General features: G+C 37.8%; 1 protein-coding gene across 9 annotated transcripts in view; it reads right to left on the reverse strand.

Moving 5' to 3' along the window:
- LOC5567468 (sorting nexin-8) overlaps window positions 1-12,988 on the reverse strand; it is a 64,544-nt gene extending 51,556 nt beyond the window's left edge. For 2 of the 9 annotated variants that reach the window (XM_021852802.1, XM_021852793.1), the window contains exons 1-2: window positions 12,361-12,988; window positions 11,028-11,536 (exon numbers count right to left, since the gene is read on the reverse strand). In XM_021852802.1, the coding sequence (XP_021708494.1) occupies window positions 11,028-11,472 (445 nt within the window). In that variant the 5' untranslated portion in view covers window positions 11,473-11,536; window positions 12,361-12,988. The remainder of the gene's footprint in view (window positions 1-11,027; window positions 11,537-12,360) is intronic. The other 7 variants (XM_021852795.1, XM_021852794.1, XM_021852801.1 and 4 more) reach the window with 7 other exon arrangements.
- Between the last annotated feature and the right edge of the window lie 9,371 nt (window positions 12,989-22,359).

Below are 22,359 nucleotides of genomic sequence, written 5' to 3' on the forward strand. Positions count from 1 at the left end.
ACTTCCGCCATTTTGTCCTACGCAAAATCACCACCGCGGAGAAAACAACGCACACACACTCACACACGGCGTGATCACTTTCGCTCTCTCGGAACCTTTTTCCTATGCAATCCAGAACCTTCCCTTCGGCACTGCTGGGCCAATAACCTGTTGGGCAGAGGTGGACACACCACAACGCAGAACAGGGTCACCGAAGCGGAACGCGGAACCAGGATTTCGGTAGGAAAGAAACAACTACAACTTGACTACTGTACGCAACGAGAAAGCTTTAATAAACACGTCTGAACGGATTGAACATCACATTACGGATGAATGGTAAACTTTCCATTCTCCCTCTCTTCCTTTGCTATTTGGCTCGCTCGCCGACTGCCCTACCGGCGCATGCGTCGCAGCCTCACTCATACAGCTACACACATCCAGTGCTGCCGCTTTGCATACGAGGCACAATCATTGCATACTCCAACAATTAGAACCATTTTAAAGCAAATCGATTACTGCATATGTTATCTAAGTTTAGTTATCGGTCTTTCAGATGGAGATCAAACCTACTGCAGAATTTAATGGTAATAATCTTGTTTTCATTCGTGTATTTTAAGAGCAAATCAACATCAGACTGTGTTATCAAATTTTTGTTTCATTGTTTCAACATAGCATCATATTGATTACTCATTTTGATATCAGCAGAAAAAAACGACAACAAAACTAGTTTTCAATTAGCTATCACCGACAGCAAAAATAGTTTTCAAATTGATATCATGAGAATAATTTTCTGCTTTCGATTTTGATATTTTAACCGTTAAAACGACCAAAATGAAAACAAATTTAGTAATCAGATTTTTGCGACATCACAACATCAAATTCAGTTTTCAATTTGATCTCAAACTTTGCTCGGGTAACATGCATAAAGTATGCTGATACTTTTTCAGCTGTGTCAGTGCAAAACCAACTGATTTTCTTTGATTCGAAATCGTGAGATGAATTAGCAACAATCATCAACAACGCGTACTAATTTCAATGACGGCCTACTTCGCCTTAAATATACTAGGAAACAAGAGTAGAGGCATACAGTATTGGACAAAACATTTGCAACTTTTTCAATTTTCCATACAACATGGTCAATTTTGGTAATCTAGATATCAGTTATTCATAAACCGATTTAAATGAAACTTTCACAGAACATCAGACATAACTTGAATTTTAATATATATTTTTAAATATTTTTTTCCAATCACGAGCTTATAAGTTATAATGATTTATCTAAAGTGTAATTTTCGACGAAAAATGCAAAACTATTTATCTCAAAATCTGATAGCTCTACACAAAAACTGTCTTCAGCAAAACTGTTCATCTCGTTAAAATCTACAACTTTGCTAAAAATACCATAAAGCTATTCCTTCAATATGATTAGTTATGTCATTTATAAAAAACCGTCAAAAAATTCACTTTAGTCAAACCGTTACTGCTTTTGAACCTGTGATTGGAAAAATCACTCAAAAATATATGTTAAAATTCAAGTTATGACTGATGTTCTGCCAAAATTTCATTCAAATCGGTCCATAAACAACTGAGATACAGCTTACCAAAGTTGGTCATTTTGTATGGAAAATCGAAAAAGTTGCAAATGTTTTGACCAATACTGTATATGCTACATTTGCAAACTAAATTGCACTCCATATTGAAAATTTGTTCATTTTGATAATTTATCACGTTTTGTATCATAAGGGCGTAGCTGCAGTGACCGACTTTACTTCATCGATGTACTCTTTCGTTTCGTTCGGTACAACTTGTATGTATTTTTCTGTCTGATGATGATAGCAGATAAATGTTTGTGTCCTATTGAGAAACAATATCGCTAGATAAATTTGAAATCCGTCCAGTATCATAATATAACGCCTTAGCATCTGAATCAACAATTTGATACATACAGCGTTCATTCACGTGACTCCCATTATTTGTTGTTTGTCTGTCTTATAGTGAGCTGCAGGTCTTTGGAGACGGCCTTGACTGGAATAGCTCGGAACAGCTGTAGATATGCGCTTCACGCTATTATACAGACCGAGTAACGCATCAGAACATCGATCAAAACATTCTCCGTCGGTTGATTTGCCTTCGCGCTCCGAAAACAACTCTTTTTAAAGGAAAAACCAGGTATTTACCGCTCAATGGATACAGAACCCGATCAGAAAGGAGTACCACAATTATAACAAGCAGAGGTATTATTTCATAAAATGTTTTATAACAGAATTTGTTATACAATTTCTGGTCAGGTATTAAAATTACAGAAATTATATAGTCAACTCTTCCTTACTCGGTATTCGGTATCTCGATATCGAGTTAGAGAACCATTGTAAAGTTGATTTTCATGGCTACCTCGATAGTCCCTTGGATCGCATTTTCTTTGGTTTTGTGTTCTAGAAATCGATACCTCCCTAACTCGATGATCCCTTCAATATCGAATTATGGAGAGTGGACTGTAGCTCACATTCGTGATATCGTATTACAATTATATTAGATCTTTATATAATTTTATCAAAATTATAACACAATAAATCGAGATTGGCATGGCAATTACAATAAAGGTTGTTACAAATTAGATTATTATATCCATAAAAAGTGGTATTCCATGCCTTTCTTATAACTTATAACAATCTTATAATTCTGAAATAGTTGTTTAGTATTCTCACACCAAAATTTTTAGAATTTGTGAATGTAACAAACGTTGATATAAATAAAATTGACGATATTAATAGTCATTTCTCTGTTATACCTTTCTGATCAGGCATGGTATAGTAACTCGTTTTGGCTTTAGTTATCTAGTCAGTATGCGTGCACAAACAACGCACGGTGGGCCCCATATTTATCGTCTACCAGTAAATTGCTCCTCAGGTGTTTGTCAGCTTCGTCACACTGACTGCCGCGGGGCCAAATCCAGTTTTTGGTGTTTGCGAGAACCCTTCGTTCATCATATCGTGTTTTCGGTACTTCGATCGCGATACATTTGAATATATTTCCTACAACGAAATGAAGCCCTAATTGCAATCAAGCTCTCTTTCCGAGCCCGCAATTTGTGAAACTGGTTTCGGTTTCAAACTGCCTATGCGAACTTCTAGTAATCATGCAGAGACCAAAAAGGTCTCTGGGGTTCATGCTTCAAGATCGTAACGGCAGCTATTTTGGCCGTTCTGATCACACCACCACACAGAGTTAGTTTAACCTGGCTATTCTATGGTACAAAACACCTGAACCAGAGGACTGCTGGCTTGATGGTTGAGCTGAACTGGACGATTTGAACCGTGGTCAGCTGCAACAACGCTGACAAGTAAACGGTAATTATAAGAAAATATGCAAGCAGGTAAAGCCATCTCAACACAACTCACTCGAACATCTGCTGTGACATACTTTAACTTAAGCAGTTTGTATGAAGCAGGTGTTTTGCTTGCTAAACTGAAGGTATATTGCATATTGCAATGTGTTATGCAAGAGCGATTGCTATTATATGCAAGTTTTGAAATCAATCGAAAGTACGTCAATAATTGGTGAAACGGTTCTGGATTGGAAATCTTTAGCTATAATTCTAGACCAACATTTGAAAACACTCGTATGTAAAAAAGGCATTAATGAAGATAATCGATGTTAAAGTTCGAGTTTCCACAACTATTCTCGCTGATCTTTACTAAAGGACCTATGTAACAATGAGAGGTTATCTCCTCTTTCGCTCTCTTTCAATTATAAGAGAGCATAGAGCAATACTAAAGCTTTTGGGAAGTTTTTCACTAAGGATCGAGAGACAACAAGGACATTGTCTCTCGATCCATAGTGAATAACATACTAGCGTTTCATACAAAAAACACAATAGAAGGGGTTGATGTGTCTCAGTTGTTGAATAAAGAGAAAATAAACAAAAAGAGCCTCTCAATGTTAGATAGGCCCTTTTGGAAAAGTGACGCGAGAATTGGCTTGTTTAGGAGTATCCTGTTTTTTACATATTCTGATTCTACGTTAAAAACTGAGCCAGAATCCAAAGTTTCATAATTTTCCGTGCCCTGGAACTATTTTTAAAACACGTTTGAATTTCGTATGGAAATCATTTACTATATCAAAATTAAGATATTAAAGCGCAATAAAGTCGTGTTACACTTGGAAAACTGTGCTCTTTCGATCAAGCTACAAAAAACTGCGAATTTTTCATCACTAAACAACCCAATTGGTAGGTGTTCACACCTACACAGACCGAGTGACTTCATGAATTGGGTTGTTTAGTGATGAAAAAATTGAAAGTTGTCATAGATTGATTGAAAGAGCACATTTTTATTGGGCATCAATATCCTAATTTTAACATTATAAATGATTAATGAAGATTCCAAACTGTAGACTCAATGACATTTCAATTTACATGATGATAGCTCGTCACGTAGTAAAATTTGCCTAGTGGTGATTCCAATGCAATTTCCACACTAACTTTAAGGCTAAGTAGCCCGTCATTCGCTTCAAAGTGATAAAGCTCAGTCAACTTAAAAAATATTGATTCTGAAAAGTATCACTACTTGCGCTTACATGCAGAAATTATGTTGATACTTTTTCAGCTATGTCAGTGCAAAAACAATTGATTTCCTTCAATTCACAATAGTCAGACGAATTAGCCACAATCATCGATACCCAGTAAAAATTTCTATGATGGCCTACTTCGCTTTAAACGTGTTTTAAAAATAGTTCCGAGACCAGTGCTGGGAATGGTAACAGTGCACACTGGGCCAGGAGCAGAATTTAGCCAGATAAAACCTCTAGCGCATTAGGAGTGCATTTTTCCGGGTTGGTGTCAAAGGAGACTTATCTTGAATTTGTTTGTTCTTCAACATGATGATAAAAGTTAGTTGGAAATTTCGCCGCATAGGTGGCGCTGCGATGCAAACTTTTTTGTTTTACGTCCTAGAGCCTTCGCGTTTTCGGCAATGTTTTAGAACGCGTAAAAATACGACAAGTTGTCGAAGACACCAAAGCTCTAAGACTTCAAATAACAAAGTTATGGTAAAAAAAATGTGTAAATCACTTAAATTTTACGTTTTTTATACTTTTTATGTCAAAATCGTAAAATGTTTCATTTTAAAAAGCATGCGTCGCTTGGTTTCGATAACATGCATGTACGGTATGAAAAAAATATCTTATTTTTATATAAATATTTGAATTTTTGAACAAATTATTGTAAAAATATCATAATTTTTAACATAACTTTACTCAAAAAGTTGCAAGTTCTTGCATAAAATTATCTATGTTCCTAAATACGCTATATTTAATCTATCAAATGTCAAAGTTTTCCGGATGTATATTTTGATATATTTGAGATATCTGAATTCAAAATAACCATCTCTTTATATAAATATAATGGACTTATTATTAAATCTATCATTATACTACAAGATTTTTGACACATTGCGTCAGTTAAGATTTATTAATCAAATACTAGTAGAACATTTTTCTACAGTAATTTTAGGTTGCCCTTAGCAACGGGTGTTTCAACACATAGATAAGTTCCATTATAACAAAAGCTCCGTTCCATATGTTGGGATACGTTTTCCTGAAATCGTGGAAAAATCCTTGGTCCAGTCCCTGGAGGGAGGCACAGATACTACACACGAAATATAGAACAACGTTTGTTTGAACTGCAAGATAACTCCAGCTTGCCAACAACAATCAATCAATCAAAAACGATGCGTTTTTCAATGCTTTATATTCAATCAGATTGAAAGGTGCTCACGTGACATTACTTGCATTGTGTGCATGAACTGATTTTCATTCGATTTTTGTCACTTTTGATGAAATGCAAAAATGTGTTTTCATCAGTTACGCGCTTTGTCCATGTTAGTCCAATGTTTGAGATCTGGGCTCACAGTGATAGTTCGTGACAGCGGAATCCCGGCTCACTATGACGTACAGAAATTTTGTATTAGTTTCTCCCTCCCAGGTCCAGTCTATGTGAACACCGACCAATTCATACTAAATGCATTTTGCAAAATTGGAAAATGAGATATTTTTCCACAAATTAAACCCATGATTTGTATCTAGGACAGGACGTGATTGCCCCGTTGTTTTTCAGCCAATATCCCTGACGACATAGGGGGTCCGTAGCCTTGAGGTTACGCTTTCGCTTCATAAGCGGAAGGTCATGGATTCAATTCTCAGCCCCTCTACAAAAAAACTCGTCCAGCCACCAAAAGACGCCGTACGAAGGACCCGTGCTTTGGGGAGCACATCCATCCTCCGTCAGTATCAGATGGTGACTGAGACAGGAACTCAGGAACTCACGACTCAGGAACACGGCAAAAATGAACCACCGCAAGAGCAATGGACTATGGCTTATGGAAATCGATTGGACTAACAGCAGAGCACTCTCCTACCTGCTCGGTGTAAGAGTAAAAGAGTAGAAGAGAGTGAAAGTAAATGTAAATATACATAAGTTAAAAATAGATCGTATCGGTAAAGAAGATAAAGATGAACTGATTCCGGCACAGTAGTGGACACGAGCACAGAGTGCCTTTAAAATATATAAAAAAAATCCCTGACGACATAAAAGCCAGTGCTACCAAATATTTATTTATTTTTAAATCTCGTGAACAAATGAAAGTATAAAGGCTCGCAATTTGATATTTCATTGCACGTATTTGTCATGTCTACCTATCTCAAGTGATATTAATTATTCTACCTTTTGACTTGGTACCTTTTATGTGTTCGTACCTATGGTATTTCTGAGCTATAAGTACTGGCTGCAGTTGGCGCAGAAGAGAGACTTCTCGAACTAACGAACTAACATATTATTTTATTCTATTATTTACAGGATATAAAAGTGGCGACGAGGATCATGGAAACGTGTGTTGAAGATAATCGATTTTCTTTGGGGTGGCGAATTGCCAATTGTATCTGTATTTGAAAGTGTGGTGAAATTGCCGATTTGAGTTGAACCAAATTGTTCTTCAGAGCTGACGAAATTGTCGTTTATTGTGAACATAGTTGTTCTCTTGTGAAGCGATTGCTGTATTGAGACGAACGAAATTGTTCTTTAGTGTTGACGAATTTGTCAAATGTTGAGCAGTACAATCCAATGATTTGAATGTTTTGTTAGTCATGGAATTAGCAAATTTGCGTATTTAAGATCGTGGAATTCTTTGGATATATTTTCGATTGATCGTTGTATGAGTTGTAGCAAATTGTAGGTGGCTTTTCAAGAGTTATTAGAAAGTTTCTAAAGGGGAAAGGACTGTCATGTCTACCTATCTCAAGTGATATTAATTATTCTACCTTTTGACTTGGTACCTTTTATGTGTTCGTACCTATGGTATTTCTGAGTTTTAAGTACTGGCTGCAGTTGGCGCAGAAGAGAGACTTCTCGAACTAACGAACTAACATATTATTTTATTCTTTATTTACAGGATATAAAAGTATTCAGCTTTTTAGGCTAGCTTGCTATAAACTTTGATTCACCTCTTTCTGACATTTCTTGCATACACTTCAATTTTTATAGCTGGGTCGGGGTAAGCTTTGATACTTATGATTATTTTTGTGTTGACAAGGTAACGTCAAATATTTTCATTTGGTTGTTAGCTGAATTTGGAAAAAAAATCGAAAAAATATTCCCTATCTTCTTATTATATGATATTAATGGTTTTATTCTTTTAGGTTAATTGATATAAAATGTGTAGGCAAGAAATGTTAAAATTGAATCACCCCTCGCAGTTTTACAGCCAGCGTAAATGATGTAATAGTGTAAAGTAATGAGTGCAAAAAATGTAGGAATAAAGATAATAAATAATAAATGGAATAAATTGGCGATATTTGCATAGAAAGTGAATACAATTTGAAGAATACTGCTCATTATTAAGTATTCTTATTTATTTAAATATTGCAGCACATAACATATGTGGAGCTTAAAACGGAAAGCGAGTTGAAAACTTGTACCCGCTACCAGCCATTGGCAAATGGTATACCTAATGGTATATCTCAAACGATGGAAATTTAAGAATGATTAGAGAACCCCAGAAGCAGGTCAGACATTTTATAAGAAAATTAAGGAATGCATGATAAATTTCAACATGTTAGAGGAATACCGCAAATTTTGAAAGCAATTTGAGAAGGGAGCAGGAGTTCTTCTAAACATGCGCTCAGGGATTCCTCCAGAGATTCATCCTACCAGGATTTTTTTCAATAATATCAAAAGAGATTTCTGCAATAGTATCTTCTTTCACGACTCTGAGATTTTCATTGGATAACTTCAAAATACTACTCTAAGGATTCAATCAGAAGCTGCTTAAATAATTCCTTGAACGATTCCTCCAAGAATTTCTCCAAATGCTGTTCGAACAAATTTCCCTAAGCGTACTCTTCAGAGATTTCTCCAGGAACTCCTTAAGATAACTTCCTCAATAATTCCACCAAGCATTCATCAATGGATTCCTCTAAAAACAGTGTATGGTTAAAATATGTATCAGTCGTGACGTATCCGCAGCAGAGTAGTGTATGTATAATATTGACAATTTTCTCTGCTACTCTTCGATGTCGAAGGTTTCGGCGTTGTAAAATACACAAAGTCATCAAACGTGCATTCATACATTAATCATTTTAGGCAGAAGATTATTAACATTTCCTTTAGACTTCCACAGATTGATTAAAAATAGATTACGTCAGATTGAAAAAAATATGCTTGATATGATTTTGGAGCCGTCGATAAACCACTTGGTCATCTATGGGGAAAGGGATTTCTGGCAAAATACCACGATCCATACAAAACTTAAAAAAAGTTGCATGAAAAAAGGATCACGAAGAGCATCACGTTCCTTTATGAAATGCTAAGATAACTTAAAAAATATCTATAAATGATCTGAGCGATAACTGTAAATGTAATGAATAGTATTAACTGGTACGTAAAACCTTGAATAAAGTTGGAAATTTTGTTCGAAAAGTTATTAGGGAAATGTTTGAACCGAAGCAGTTATATTTTGGAGGAATTTGATGGGGAACCACAGGTCGAATTAATCGAGGAGTTTTTGGAAAAGTTCATAATAGAATTCATCGAACAATGCCTGAAAAAATTTTGGAGCAAATACCGAGAGTACCGTTTTGATTCATATCACGGACAGCTTCAAATTCCGGACACTTTACTTTGTATGGGAAACATTTCACACGAAATGTTTCAATTTTTGCCATTCGAAAGTTCTCACTTTCGAGGCTCGTTTTAATGAGCATTTTCCATAGATATCTATGAAAATTTATAATACCCAACTACCTTAGGTGTCCCTCAAGTGGTTTGATAATTTCAATTGATAATTTGACTTTTCTATTTATGATTTGTTTGACCTGTCCGGAATTTGAATCGAAGTGTCCGGAATATGAGGCAAAAGTGATGGAGCGTCCGCAATAAGAATCAGGATAAGCCCACACATTTCTATTTATTTAACTCACCATTCGAAAGTTGAGTGTTTTGAAGGTTCAATAACGCAGAGGAATCATACGGAATGGTATATTTTACATGCTTTTTGATGAGTTATACCTCAATGAGGCCTTAAGTGTCCGTAATATGAATCAAAACGGTAATTTCGGTTGAATTTTGAAAAAGAATGCTTATGAAAATGTTACGAATAAAAAAAAAATAACGATTTTTCTATACTCTGAAATAAACCTTTGTGGAACAGCTCCTGTAGGATCAGTGGGAAATCTTTTGGAAGTAAAACCTGAAGAAATTGGTGAAGGAATAAGTGGAAAAACCTCTGGAGGAAAATCTGAAATAATCCCTAGAATTTGTTTTCTGGGTAATCTCTATGAAAATTTTTAAAACTCTAGAATAAATTTTTGCGGAAGCGTTGGACTGCTCTAGGGTTTTATGGACACAAATCTGAAGATATTGACCTAAGCATTCATTAAAAAATCGCTGATAGCATTCTTGGAAGTATTGCAGAAGAAATCACTGGAATATTACTAAAATTAATGAAGTATTCTTCGTGATCTGAGAAAATATCATTAGGAACTTGTGGAATAGTCGCGTAATGATCTCTGAAGGTTTCTCGGGAATCTTTAGAATTTTGAACTAGGATCCACTGCAAGCAGATTAGAGAAGCGACCTTTTTGATTGAAATAAAGATTTTAGAGACCTTAACCAAAAATAGATACATGCATTAGTGGCCAAGACTCTAAAAAATCTGCTTACTTTAGAAATGTACTATTTTTTGTTCCCTGATAATTCCAGGTTTTCCAGGTTTCTCCAGGTTTTTCCAGTTATTTCTAGATAGACACACTGGACAAGCACTGCCAAAAATTATTGAGTAGTTATCCTCATTTTCCCAAATCAATTTACATACCAATCCTCTTAGAATTCCTAAGGAAGTTGCGCAGAAAATTATCCACCAATAATTAAGAATGAATATTTAAACAGAGTTTATTATTTTCAGATGGAAAATAGAATGACATTATGAGAATAATTTTCGGGGCAAATATATTGCTGATAAATTATTCACATTGCGAAGTTATTCAAGCTCAATTGACCTCATGTCACTTCATGGAAGTGATAAGAATGGGTCAATTTCTATATGTATACTTATGATAACGCCTTAAAAGCCATTGATAACTAAGTGTGAAACTCGTTGTTTCCATACGTTGTTTAACAACGCTTTGATAAAGAGAAGGTCATGGTCTACCTTCCAGTGATGAGGGAGATACGTCTCCCTAAGCTGTAGAATGCTTTAATCAAAGCTGTGGATCTTATACCTTGAAAAACCTAGGAAATAATATTCAAATAGCAAAGAGGTTTAATCACCCTATCTGAGATAGCATTCAAACAATGTGCAAATTAATTGCTCTCCTCGAACTTTCGAAGTTTTTCTTATCAGCTTCGGCGATATGGTGATGGCCATTCCACACCTCCGATATAGCAGTCGTTGGGCGCAGATAATTTCCGTTATCAATCATACATTACTACGCGTCTAATTCCCCCGAAAATCCGCGTTTCGCGCGCGCAACTTTTACGTGTGGTGGCGTTGTTCACTTACCCATCGAGCCTATCGACATCGAGATTGACGTAGATCCTGAAGGGCCCTCGCCCGGAGACAGTGGACGTCGAATGGCACTCAGGTTATTCTCCAGCGGTAGCGAGGGAACCTGATCGAAGACGGTGGCCGAGTTTGGATTGCTGTTTGAGGAACGAGACCCCACCTTTTCCGGTTCCAGGTCATCGTCACTGGAATCGGATTCATCCGACGACGAATGGGGTCCATCGGTTGCAGCTGATACAAAAGTCTCCCCAACCGAGGGCGACCTTGAAACATCCACGATGCCAATCGAACTCGGACTGAGATTGTTTTCGAACCGGCTATCGTTCATACTGGTCATAGGATAATCTTCTGTCCTGAGTTTGTTTGGGTTGGAATCCGACAGCAGACCACGTGAGGTCATAACCATAGCAACCGGAGATGACTCCATCATCCGCACTGGCATCTCCTATTACTCCTGGATGAGATTATCGATTTTCTTCTTTGCTCTTCTCACTCTCTAGGGGAACCTGGGGTAAAATGCACCAGTTAGGAAAAATGTGCCGAAATGAAGACCAAACAGCATTTACACTTCCGTGCAAAAGTTGGCGTTCACCCCCTAAAAAATATACTAAAGTGTTTTGTCCATATCTCTAAGATTACACGTCCAATTGAAATTCTTTATAGCGCATTCGAAAGGTAATCAGTTATTCTTAATTCGTAGGTATTTTTTCAAAAACATTTTTTGAATTATGAATACTAAATTTTTATTTAACATTGCGACATTTAAAAATAAGCACTCAAAAAACATGGTTAATTTCCTCAGCATTGAATCGATCAAAATTCTAAATCAATGTGTCATTAGAATCGTAATCTTATATTGTATGAAGAGCACTTACAAAATTTGGCAGAAAAATCTGAAAACTATTCAAATTGAAGAAACAGTCATTAAAGTCATCGTGCAAAACTTACTTTAAACGCAAACATTCTGTGAAATCTCAAACCAATAATGTACGCGCCATTATTTGCGTTTGAAAAAGCTATGAACTATTAAAATCGGAGGAAATATGGCAGAGATATTGACATTTTTCCTTCTTCGCGAATCTCTCTCATGTAAAAACAATATATTTTGTGCCTAATACAATTCTTGTCACTATGGCTTCAACTTTTAAGAAGAATACACTCATGAAAATCCACAAATGAGCTATGCCTGAAATAAGTGAGACACCCCGGATTCTTACTTCCCACAGGGTAATTAAACAATTTATAACGTTTTATCAATCTACGTAGTATTTTTCACTCAAAAAATGTTTATCCCAGAGATGGTGCGTCTATCCCCAACAGTGCATATTACCCCAGGCACCCCTATATGCGACCGATGCTGAGTGATTTTCTCATCCAGACATCCATCCACCAGGAAGCGATCGATATTTGATTTCTTTTCACTGCTTCCGTGCACGATTCCAGCAGATTATGAGCTTCCTTTGACTTTGTACCACTCGACTTGTGTTGCACTTTAACGCACTTTGCATTCGCTAAATCGTGTCTGCACCGGATCGACACTTTAACACCTGCACTTGAACCTATCGTCGCTACTTGAAAAAGCACTTCAATTACTTCACTGCACAGTCGTTTCGTGCTTCTATGCTACCCGCAAGTAATAATCCCTCAAGGTTCTGAAGTAAAAATTATACTAGCTTCGAAGTTTGTGCAAATCACCGTGCACTAGCTATACACTTGTTCGACAAATCCATCGATAGATTTCGGCACTATACGGACACACAGGAGCAGCATCAGTAAAAACATATGCTCCCCACATAAAAACCCATAGATACGCACCAACCACTAAACGCCAACCAACAAGAAATGCGGAACACGCGATATCGAATTCAACACGACGCCACTCACTGCACGACGCGAACAGAGAAACAACGACGACGAAGACCGTTTGGGTGGTGGGCAGCGAGCGAATGAAGCAGGCGTTGCATTAGCTCGCGCTTTTTGTCGTTCGTCCGTCTTGTCATGTCTGCCGTCAGCGTCGCGTCGGCATGTTTCGATACTGAGAGAGTTGGAGCGGCGCCCGCGTCGGTCTCTCATATGATAGGTTTGTGCGGTGCGAATTCAGGCAGCGATGTTCTATATTGAAAAGCATGATTCAAACAAGGATTCAAATTATGCTGACTTTGAAGATGCCAGATCAAATCGAAGGATTTTTTTTCTTTTTCTTTGCATTACGTTCTTACTGGGACAGATCCTGCTTCTCAGTTTAGTGTTCTACAGTGGTGCGGGAAGTGGGTAGGGCAGGTAGGACATGTACTACGCACAAAAACAACGTTTTTTTTCGACTTTCCCGGTGAATATCCTGGGATTGTTATACACGCAAACACGTCGGAACACTTGACAAACAAAACGGAGAAAGAATCATTCAAATCCGTTAACCTGTTCGTGAGCCATTTCGTGACATACAAACACCATTCCATTTTTATTTATATAGATAGATAATTTCAGAGTCTCCTACAGGGATCCCTCCAATTTTTTGACGTTGGATAACGTCTTACGGCTACATACTGGGGTACAATTTTGAAAAACGAAAAATCGCTCGCGTCACGAAAAGTGGTTAGATTTTGACTGTTAATAACTTACTAACGCCCGGATAGATTTTCCAGATTTTTGCACCAATCGATTGGAAATCTTTCTACGAATCTACTCCAACAATGAAAACTATTGATTTTCATGACTAAACTATTGCAAAGTTGGGAAATATCGAGGTGTGTCTTATTTTTCATAAAAAAGCACATTTTTCTTGCTGTTATAAGGTTTTGACGTTTTGAAGTTAACATGTACACGCAACTTTAACATCGATTTGAGCAAAGAGGAGAACATAGAGTTCGCGGTTCATGGAGAAGTACTACACCCTCAAACTGGCTTCGAAACTCACTAAAGCAACCAATCCTAGTGGATCATGCGTGGACCTAACGTTCAACCGTAATCTTTGTTTAGGGAGCAAGAGTTAGGGGGACTGGGGGTAGTTTGTCCATGTTAAGAAAAACATCGGTTTTAGATGTGAAAAACATTATTTTATGCTCTTTGTTAATGATGGGCGGATAAACAAACATGTTTTCTATCAAATAGTGGGAACAGCTATCCATTTTAACTTTTCTGGGTCTTATAAATCATTTTTTTTAAATGCTTGCTTAACTGCATATGTATTGTTTTGCGGGGTTCGGTGTTACTCGTGCTGTAAACGTACCCACGCAATCACGCCTGCTTATATGCTGCATACAACCGGGCGTTTGTTCAGATGTTATTGTTCAATAATAGTATTCATGCTGATGCGAAAAATGCACATTTGTAAGGTTCCATATTGCGCGTAACTTCAATATGGCATTACGTTTGGTAGAATTTGAATTCAAACGGCTGTTTTGATGTTATGAAATAGGGGTGGGCGTTTTTCCCCACGAGTTGATTGAAGTTTAGGTCCTTCAATAAGCTTTTTAAGGACAAATTTAACATATTGTTTGCATGAGATACAAACTATGTTAGTGCACAAGTTGGCTCTCGGCGATCGTTTCAAAAATTTATTTATTTATCGACCTAAAAGATGACCTTGACAATCGCATAAAATTGCAACGAAAACAGTGAAAAACGTTTCTACGATTTTCTTGAGAAAAACACATAAAAATATATTAAGAGAAGCATTTTTATCGATTTTCTATAACCTAGGGTGAATAGGGGAACATGGTCCAAGACGCACTGATGGGGTAAAATGGCTCACCTCATTAAATCATACCTAGAACGTTTCAATTTGTATTCTTTGCCAAACGATGTCTTAAAAATATGTTTACCCAAGAGTTGCCGCCATAACCCTTGGACATAAACTCGTAGATTTTTACTTGATTTTCCGGTGAAATTCAACAGTTTTCCCTTTTTTGCCTATATATTAAGGTTTTCCGATGATTTCATTAAGGAATAAGCGTTTCCATACCACAGAGCAAACTCATGGAGAAACATGGTTGCTAACTACTAGTTCTCCATACTAAATGGCATTCTACCCCATCCATTTGGTCATTTTGAACCACCCCTATTTTTCAACCAACTTTCCTACACGATTTACACCCGTTAAAAAACTCAAATTGGGAAAATGTTCTCATGATGGTTGCTAGCAAAAAAGACTTCGAATGGCGTTAAAATGTGGATCTCTTTAGTAGAAAACGACGCAAATCCATAAAGTGGCATTTTGGACCATTTTACCCTACTTTTTCTAAAACACATCGTTCGTCCAAATCGAGGGTGGCGCGTTTTGCCCCCTATGGGTATTTCCCCTACCGCTCATGCTTCTTCTTCCATCGACCGATTCTATATCGGTGTTCAAGTGGTAACCGAACCAACCAAATAATAACACACAATGTCCATAATACGTCAGAATTGACATGCAACAAATAGTATGGAAATTGATTGGATTTTTTTAAGTAGAAACCTTTCATAAGTTCGTGATGGACTCAAGTCAGGAAATAGAAAAAGCTAAAGTTATCCAACGTCAACTTGGCGGTCGTATCTCGGAAACAACCTCTTACTTTTTTCTAAAGATTTCTCTACCAATTCTACCAGAAATTCTTCCAGCGATTTTTCAAAGAATGTTCAGAAGAATTTATCCAGAATTTGCTTCAGGAAATCCTTGAGAACTCCAAAGTTACTACTGCCTTTAATTTTCTCTGGCATTGCTTTGATTTTTTTTCCAAAACTATCCAAGAATTTCCTCCAGAGATTTTTTCGATAATCCCTATACCGAATTCTCCTGTTGTTGTTACTCTCAGAGGTCTTTCAAAGATTTCTACAGAATTTCGAGGGGTTGAGTTGAAACCCTGCAAGATTTCTTATATCTGTTCATGTGGATTCCTTCAAAAATTCATCCACGTTTCCTCCCAAAAATCCATAATTCCTTAAGGGGTTCTATGAACAAATCATTTTTTTTTTTTTGAATTTTTCCAGCATTTCATTCGAGTTTTGCCAAACATTTATTAAAAAGTTTCTCAAAAAAATCCTATGCAATGTTCAAAAGTTTATTTTAGTTTTCACACTAGTTCTACCACAGCAATTTTTCCAATAATTCCTCCGATCATTCCTACACAAATTCTTAGAGATTCTGTTCAATGTTTTTCGACAATTTTTTTTAGAAAATCCTGCGAGATTCGGATTTTTTTATTATCTTAGCAAACTATCTAGGAAATTTTCTAAAACTTCCTCAAGATTTCAGGAGTTATTTCAGAGATCCTTCTTCATTAAGGGTAACTTTGAAACCTACCCAACTTTTATCAGAGGGTACTGTTGGTGGGGGCGATATTTTCACCCGCCGCCACTGAACGTTTTGGGCTGACGTTGCTGTCTGCCACGAACGAACACCAGAGAGAACAGACAAGTACAGTCGTGTAAGTGTATCGCATTATGTATCATTCCACATTCAACCGTTTCCCAATAAAGTGCATTTGTTGAAGTCGTCCCGCTTTTCTTTCTGCGGTAGCGCAAGTCCCTGACGGTTTATCTCGGTCGTTGGACATTCCGCTGTGTACCTGTTTCCGCCGATCGCCAACAGGTTATTGGCCCAGATTGAGCAGAGGAAAAGTGAATTCGCGAAAACGAAAACGGCGTGCTGATCGGAAGGAAAAGTTTCCTCATCGTCGTGGTGGTTCGTTTTGTTTTCGGCGCGTGTGTTGGTGTGGCTGTTTTGGTTCCCATTCGAAACGAAAGCTCGGTGAAGCGATCGTGTGAGCAGCGGAAGAGTTGGCTGGCTAAAAGCTGAAGAGCAGCAGTGAGAACAGTAGAGTGAGAAAGAATTTGTTCGTCAAAGAAGCAGACGGTGAAAGTGAGGATTATCACAGACAAACAGACTTGAGTGTGATCGGTTGCGTGAACGCAGGAAAAGTTCGTCACCGCGCGATTTGCAAGTGAGACGTTGCGTAGAAAAACAGTGTTCGGCCGAGTTCTGTGTACGCTTACGTCAAGAAGCAAAAATGGCTGAGAAAATTTCGTTCCCGCTGCTCAACAACGGAAATTATTCGACTTGGAAAGTTCGAATGGAAATGTTGTTGACTCGCGATGACTATTGGTTTGCGGTGGAGGATCCGAAGCCAGAACCAGCTACGTCAGCTTGGAAGAAGGCCAATCAGAAGGCGTTGGCGACGATTGTGTTGTTTATAGAGGATAGTCAGATGAATTTGGTGAAGGGTGCCGCGACGGCGCGAGACGCTTGGCTCAAGCTGAAGGCGTATCATGAAAAGGCAAGTATGACATCACGAGTGTCGCTTTTGAAGCGAATTTGCAGTCTAAATTTGAGCGAAGGTAGTGCAGAGGGGCCGAACATGGAAAAGCATCTTTTCGAGCTGGAGGAGCTTTTCGACCGCCTACAGTGTGCGGGACAAGAGCTGGAGCCATCGTTGAAAATAGCTATGATTCTCCGGAGCCTCCCAGATTCCTTCGACGTTTTGGTGACTGCGTTAGAAAGCCGGAAGGACGAAGACTTGACGATGGAGATCGTAAAGCAGAAGCTGCTCGACGAGTGGCAGCGCAGAACGGAGCGAAATGTAAGTTCGTCTTTTGGTACTGGTGAAAGCGCATTGAAATCGGTAGCAAAGCGACAGGAGGAGAAAATTTGTTTCTTTTGCCGGAAGCCGGGGCATTTCCGACGAAATTGTCGTCTGTGGCTGAAGCAACGGAGCGATGACGATGAAGGTACGGCTGAAGCCAAGCAAGCAACGGAGAACAACAAGAGTGTGTGTTTTGCAGTCAGAAAGTGTCAACAGAAAGGTCTTTGGATCATTGACAGTGGCTGTTCCAGCCACATGACCAATGACAAGCAATTTTTCAGCAAGTTGCAAAAGGCTGAGGTCGATGTAGTGCTGGCTGATGGTTCTGTTGTGAAGTCTGCTGGTATCGGCGAAGGATCAATTCAGTGTATCGACGGCAATGGAAATGCAACGAAGATTTTGGTCAAGAACGTAATGTTTATTCCGAGTTTGTACAGTGGCCTGATTTCTGTACGCACGCTGTTGCAGAAAGGATTCAAGGTGGAGTTCGGAGCATCAAGGTGCAGTATCGTCGGTCATGCAGGTGATACAGTGGCCATAGGTGAGCTGCGAGAGAATCTGTTCGAGCTAAAGGTAGGAAGAAGAATGTCGAAGAATGAAGCCAAGTGTTTGCCAAGCTGTAATTTTGTACGGAGCAAGGAAGTGAAGCGTCCGGTGAAACTTGAGCAACGGAAGTCCGGGTCAGAAGGTCGTATTCAGGAGGAGTTAACTGCCAAGAAGAAGAATAATGGAATCTCGGTGTCACGAGGAGAGTTGCAAGGAAGTAATGAACAGTTTTTGGACTGCGGTGATAACGATTTTGATTACTGGAAGGATTTCATCGATCGCCGTGGGAACAACTAAGCAGAGATTAGTTTCCAAGTTCGGCAAGGCAGGATGAAAAGATCGAGGAGGAGTGTTGGTGGGGGCGATATTTTCACCCGCCGCCACTGAACGTTTTGGGCTGACGTTGCTGTCTGCCACGAACGAACACCAGAGAGAACAGACAAGTACAGTCGTGTAAGTGTATCGCATTATGTATCATTCCACATCCAACCGTTTCCCAATAAAGTGCATTTGTTGAAGTCGTCCCGCTTTTCTTTCTGCGGTAGCGCAAGTCCCTGACGGTTTATCTCGGTCGTTGGACATTCCGCTGTGTACCTGTTTCCGCCGATCGCCAACAGGTACTCTATAATTTTCTTTAGGAATTATTGCTTTGGCATTTCCCTGGAGACATTTCAAGAATCTTAGAAGGAATTGATGAAGGTATCTCTAGAGAATTCCCCAGTTGCAATCTTATATAAATCCTGAAAGACATTTTTAATAAAAAAATTCGTTGAAATGTTGGAGCAGTTAGAACTTTCTCGAAAAATGAGTCCAATGAGCCTGCACACTCTTCAGAAGATTTCTGAAATAATCTTTGGGGAAATTCTATTTCTGTGGATCTCTTTGGGAAAACCCAGGATTTTCATGAGTTATCCTAAACAAAATTCTTGAAGAAATTCCTTGGGAAATAATCATTAAATGAACTCAATTTAGAAATTTCTAGAGTTATATAAAAACATTAGGGCAAATACCTGCATTAATTTCTGAAGAAATTCCTAGAGAAAAATAACTAAAAAATATAGTAATACTTGTCGTAATGTCATGTGTTTCTATTCAGCGGAAAAATCACCTGGAAATATGTTTAGATATAGAGCTTAGTGACATTTGAACACACGTAGACTAGCATATGCTCATCATACACAGTTTGTTTTTGTTTTCCTCAAAGAAACTTGCACACGCTTTCCAGACTCATCAAAATGCATATGGAAATATTACCCAATTTGAAAAATCTATACCCGGATTCTGGGTGTTTTTCGAAACTGAATGCATATTGTTTTCCTCTAAGGTTCACAACTACATCTACACTAGGGCACCCATACCATTGGGCGTGATTACCACTATACCAAAATGTAACTTACACCCCTTTGCGTTTGAGCTCCTCAAATATATTAACTTTCAATTTATAATCCAGAGTTAATGGATCAACGTCACCGAAACATTCATTCGGTATGCTTTCGTCCTGACAGCTGTAGGAATGTTGCGTTTACACGGTTGTATGTGAATACCCTTTAAAGAGTAAAAAATTACTCATTTTCAAATAGAACATGTATCTGTCAAAAAATGGGGGAATTCAGAAATACAAAATGGGTAAATAAACACCCATTATAGTAAAGCCAATGTAGATCAAAAATGGGTGTTTTAAAATCCTTTTATGGGTGAAAAACTAATTACACAGCGTAACAAAAATGACATTTTTGCGTGTCTCAAGGATCAAATTATGTGTCTCTAATAGATTTGGGGTTGCTGAATCTGGTGCCATTCTCAGAAATGTTCCAGCAGGTCACAATTTTTAGCTACAGGTCGCCAAAGTTGTATAAAACACTGGTTTTATTAATGTTTACATGAAATTTAAAGTACAATTTATCATACTTTTTTGTAATCTAATCCACCAAACATGCAAAATAGAACTTGAACTTTCATTTCAGACATAATTTGATTGAAATTGCGCGATTAAATTTCGATTAAACCGATTTTTTTAACATGCTTGCAGCCTCCATACAAAATTCTTCGTTTCCTCTATATGGCAAAATACGACAATTCTCTAAACCATCAAAAAATAACTTTTCCGTATCGAAAGTAATACAAACTTTGATGATAAGTATTGTTATACACATAACGTTTGAATTATGTGGCAAATTAAGCCAATATATTACCTTACAAGCTGGCAAACTTGCATGCAAGTTGTCTGAAATAGTCATTTTTTGCATTTTCAACAGTCAATATCTCAAAAACCAGACGTGCTATGATATTTCTGAAAACGGCAATGGATTCAGCAACCCTTAATTAAGTGAATAGCGGTATTTTGGTGCTGGAGACAAAAACGTGTTCCGCAGTGTTAGCGCACGTTTCATAAATATCAGTTGTCTTGTGCGCAGTTGCTAAGTTCAAATATAAATTGTTTGTTTTGTTTTAGTTCCACTATTTTTATACAATTCTTGAACAAGCGGTAAGTTATGCACTTATAAAGCATTGCAATAAACTAATATCTATATTATAAATTTAATTTGTACTGTCGTTGTTCCTGCAGGCTACAACAGATGCCAGATGATTCCAGCCACCGTTCAAATGACGGAGCAGATGGTGTGAAAATCAAATTTACCTAGTTGATAAGTAATTGATTTTGTAAGTCATTGATTTCTATAATAAAATCCCCTTATTTTTGACAATTTTATTTTGATGGTCTTATTTTAGTTGAGATTATAATTATAATTATTTATATCTATTAATCGCAAAAAGGGTAAATTTTTACCCTTTTTCTGCCAAAAAAAGTATTTTTTTACCCTTTTTATGCCGTGAGCGAGATTTACAAAAAGGGTAAAAAAATACCCATTCATTGACAGAAACCGCTTTTACCCGTTAAAGAGTAAACCGTGTATACTCTTTGAATGTGGAGAGGCACTTCTAGAGGAAATGGGTGAATTTTTCCCCATTAAAGGGTATTCGCAAACTACCGTGTACCTATTTGTTCAAGAAACTTTGAATGGTTCGTCACTACAAGTGTCGGCATCATTTTCTTCTACTTGGAAATTATTCATATCAGTTGAAAATGTTATATTTATAAGCATGTTTATGTCATAAAAGTGAATCCTGTGACCCCAACGATCCTTCCCATTAACAAACATCCCTTCCAGTAACCTTTGTGGAGATGCGGAGGTAAATACGGTCTCCAGATAGCAAAGGACAACAGACAGCAACAGAAATACAACATTCCTTTCCCCATGACTGCAAGGACGTGTCCGGCGCCATTATTGACCCTGTATAAATAGATGTACTGAATTATGCACACTGAAGAAGATTATGGCCAATCCCAGCAAAACTTCTAGTTGATTATTTGTGCATCTTCACCAGGGTTGGGAAAAAAATCTGAAATTCACTCTACAGTAGTCAAACAAAGCCAATCACAGTCAGCGAAGCCAGTGAAACTCACGCCCATCGCTGCTGTAGACAAAAAGCCTTGAAAATAGCAAAACACCCGTTGCTAAGGGCAACCCAAAATTACTGTAGAAAAATGTTCTATTTCCCGCTGCATTTCCCGCATTCAGAGCTTTCAATGACACTACTGATTTAGAGAAAATCATGTACCCAATATATGCTACTTGATGAGATTCACGATTTTAAACTGCTGTAGTGAGAGAGCCACGTGATTTTCGCGAAATTCAAGCCTACTACTATTACCATTCCCAGCACCATCTTCATTGACTTCGATAAATCACGCAATAGCAGTCATTGATATGTGTATTCAGTCTAAGCTAATTCGTATTGAAAACGAGTTCGTCAACTTCGAAAGCCTCGCATTTTTGGTATTTTTGAATTAAATTCCAATATTTTTCGCTTGGGATCTATAATTATGACGCCTTCTAAATGCTGCATTTAAGTATAAAAAATGACGAAATATATCTTTTTTTTTTTTTGGTGAATTGAGACAGGTGTCCGGCTGACGGGGTTGGTGGTCTGATGGCTACCGCTTCTGCTTCATATGCAGAAGGTCATGGGTTCAATCCCAGGCCCGTCCCTTTCCTCGTACTTTGTAGTTGTATATCTCTCACTTGCTTCTATCTTCCATTCTAAATATATCACACTCAAAACTATTCGTTCATAGCAAACGCTAGAACCAGAGACGGACAAGAAACCGTTTCCCTAACGCTTCCTACTTCCACGCGCACGCCTTTCTTACGCCTGATACATAG

This window comes from Aedes aegypti, chromosome 3 (genome assembly GCF_002204515.2).
Source record: "Aedes aegypti strain LVP_AGWG chromosome 3, AaegL5.0 Primary Assembly, whole genome shotgun sequence".
Classification (NCBI taxonomy): Eukaryota; Metazoa; Arthropoda; class Insecta; order Diptera; family Culicidae; genus Aedes; species Aedes aegypti.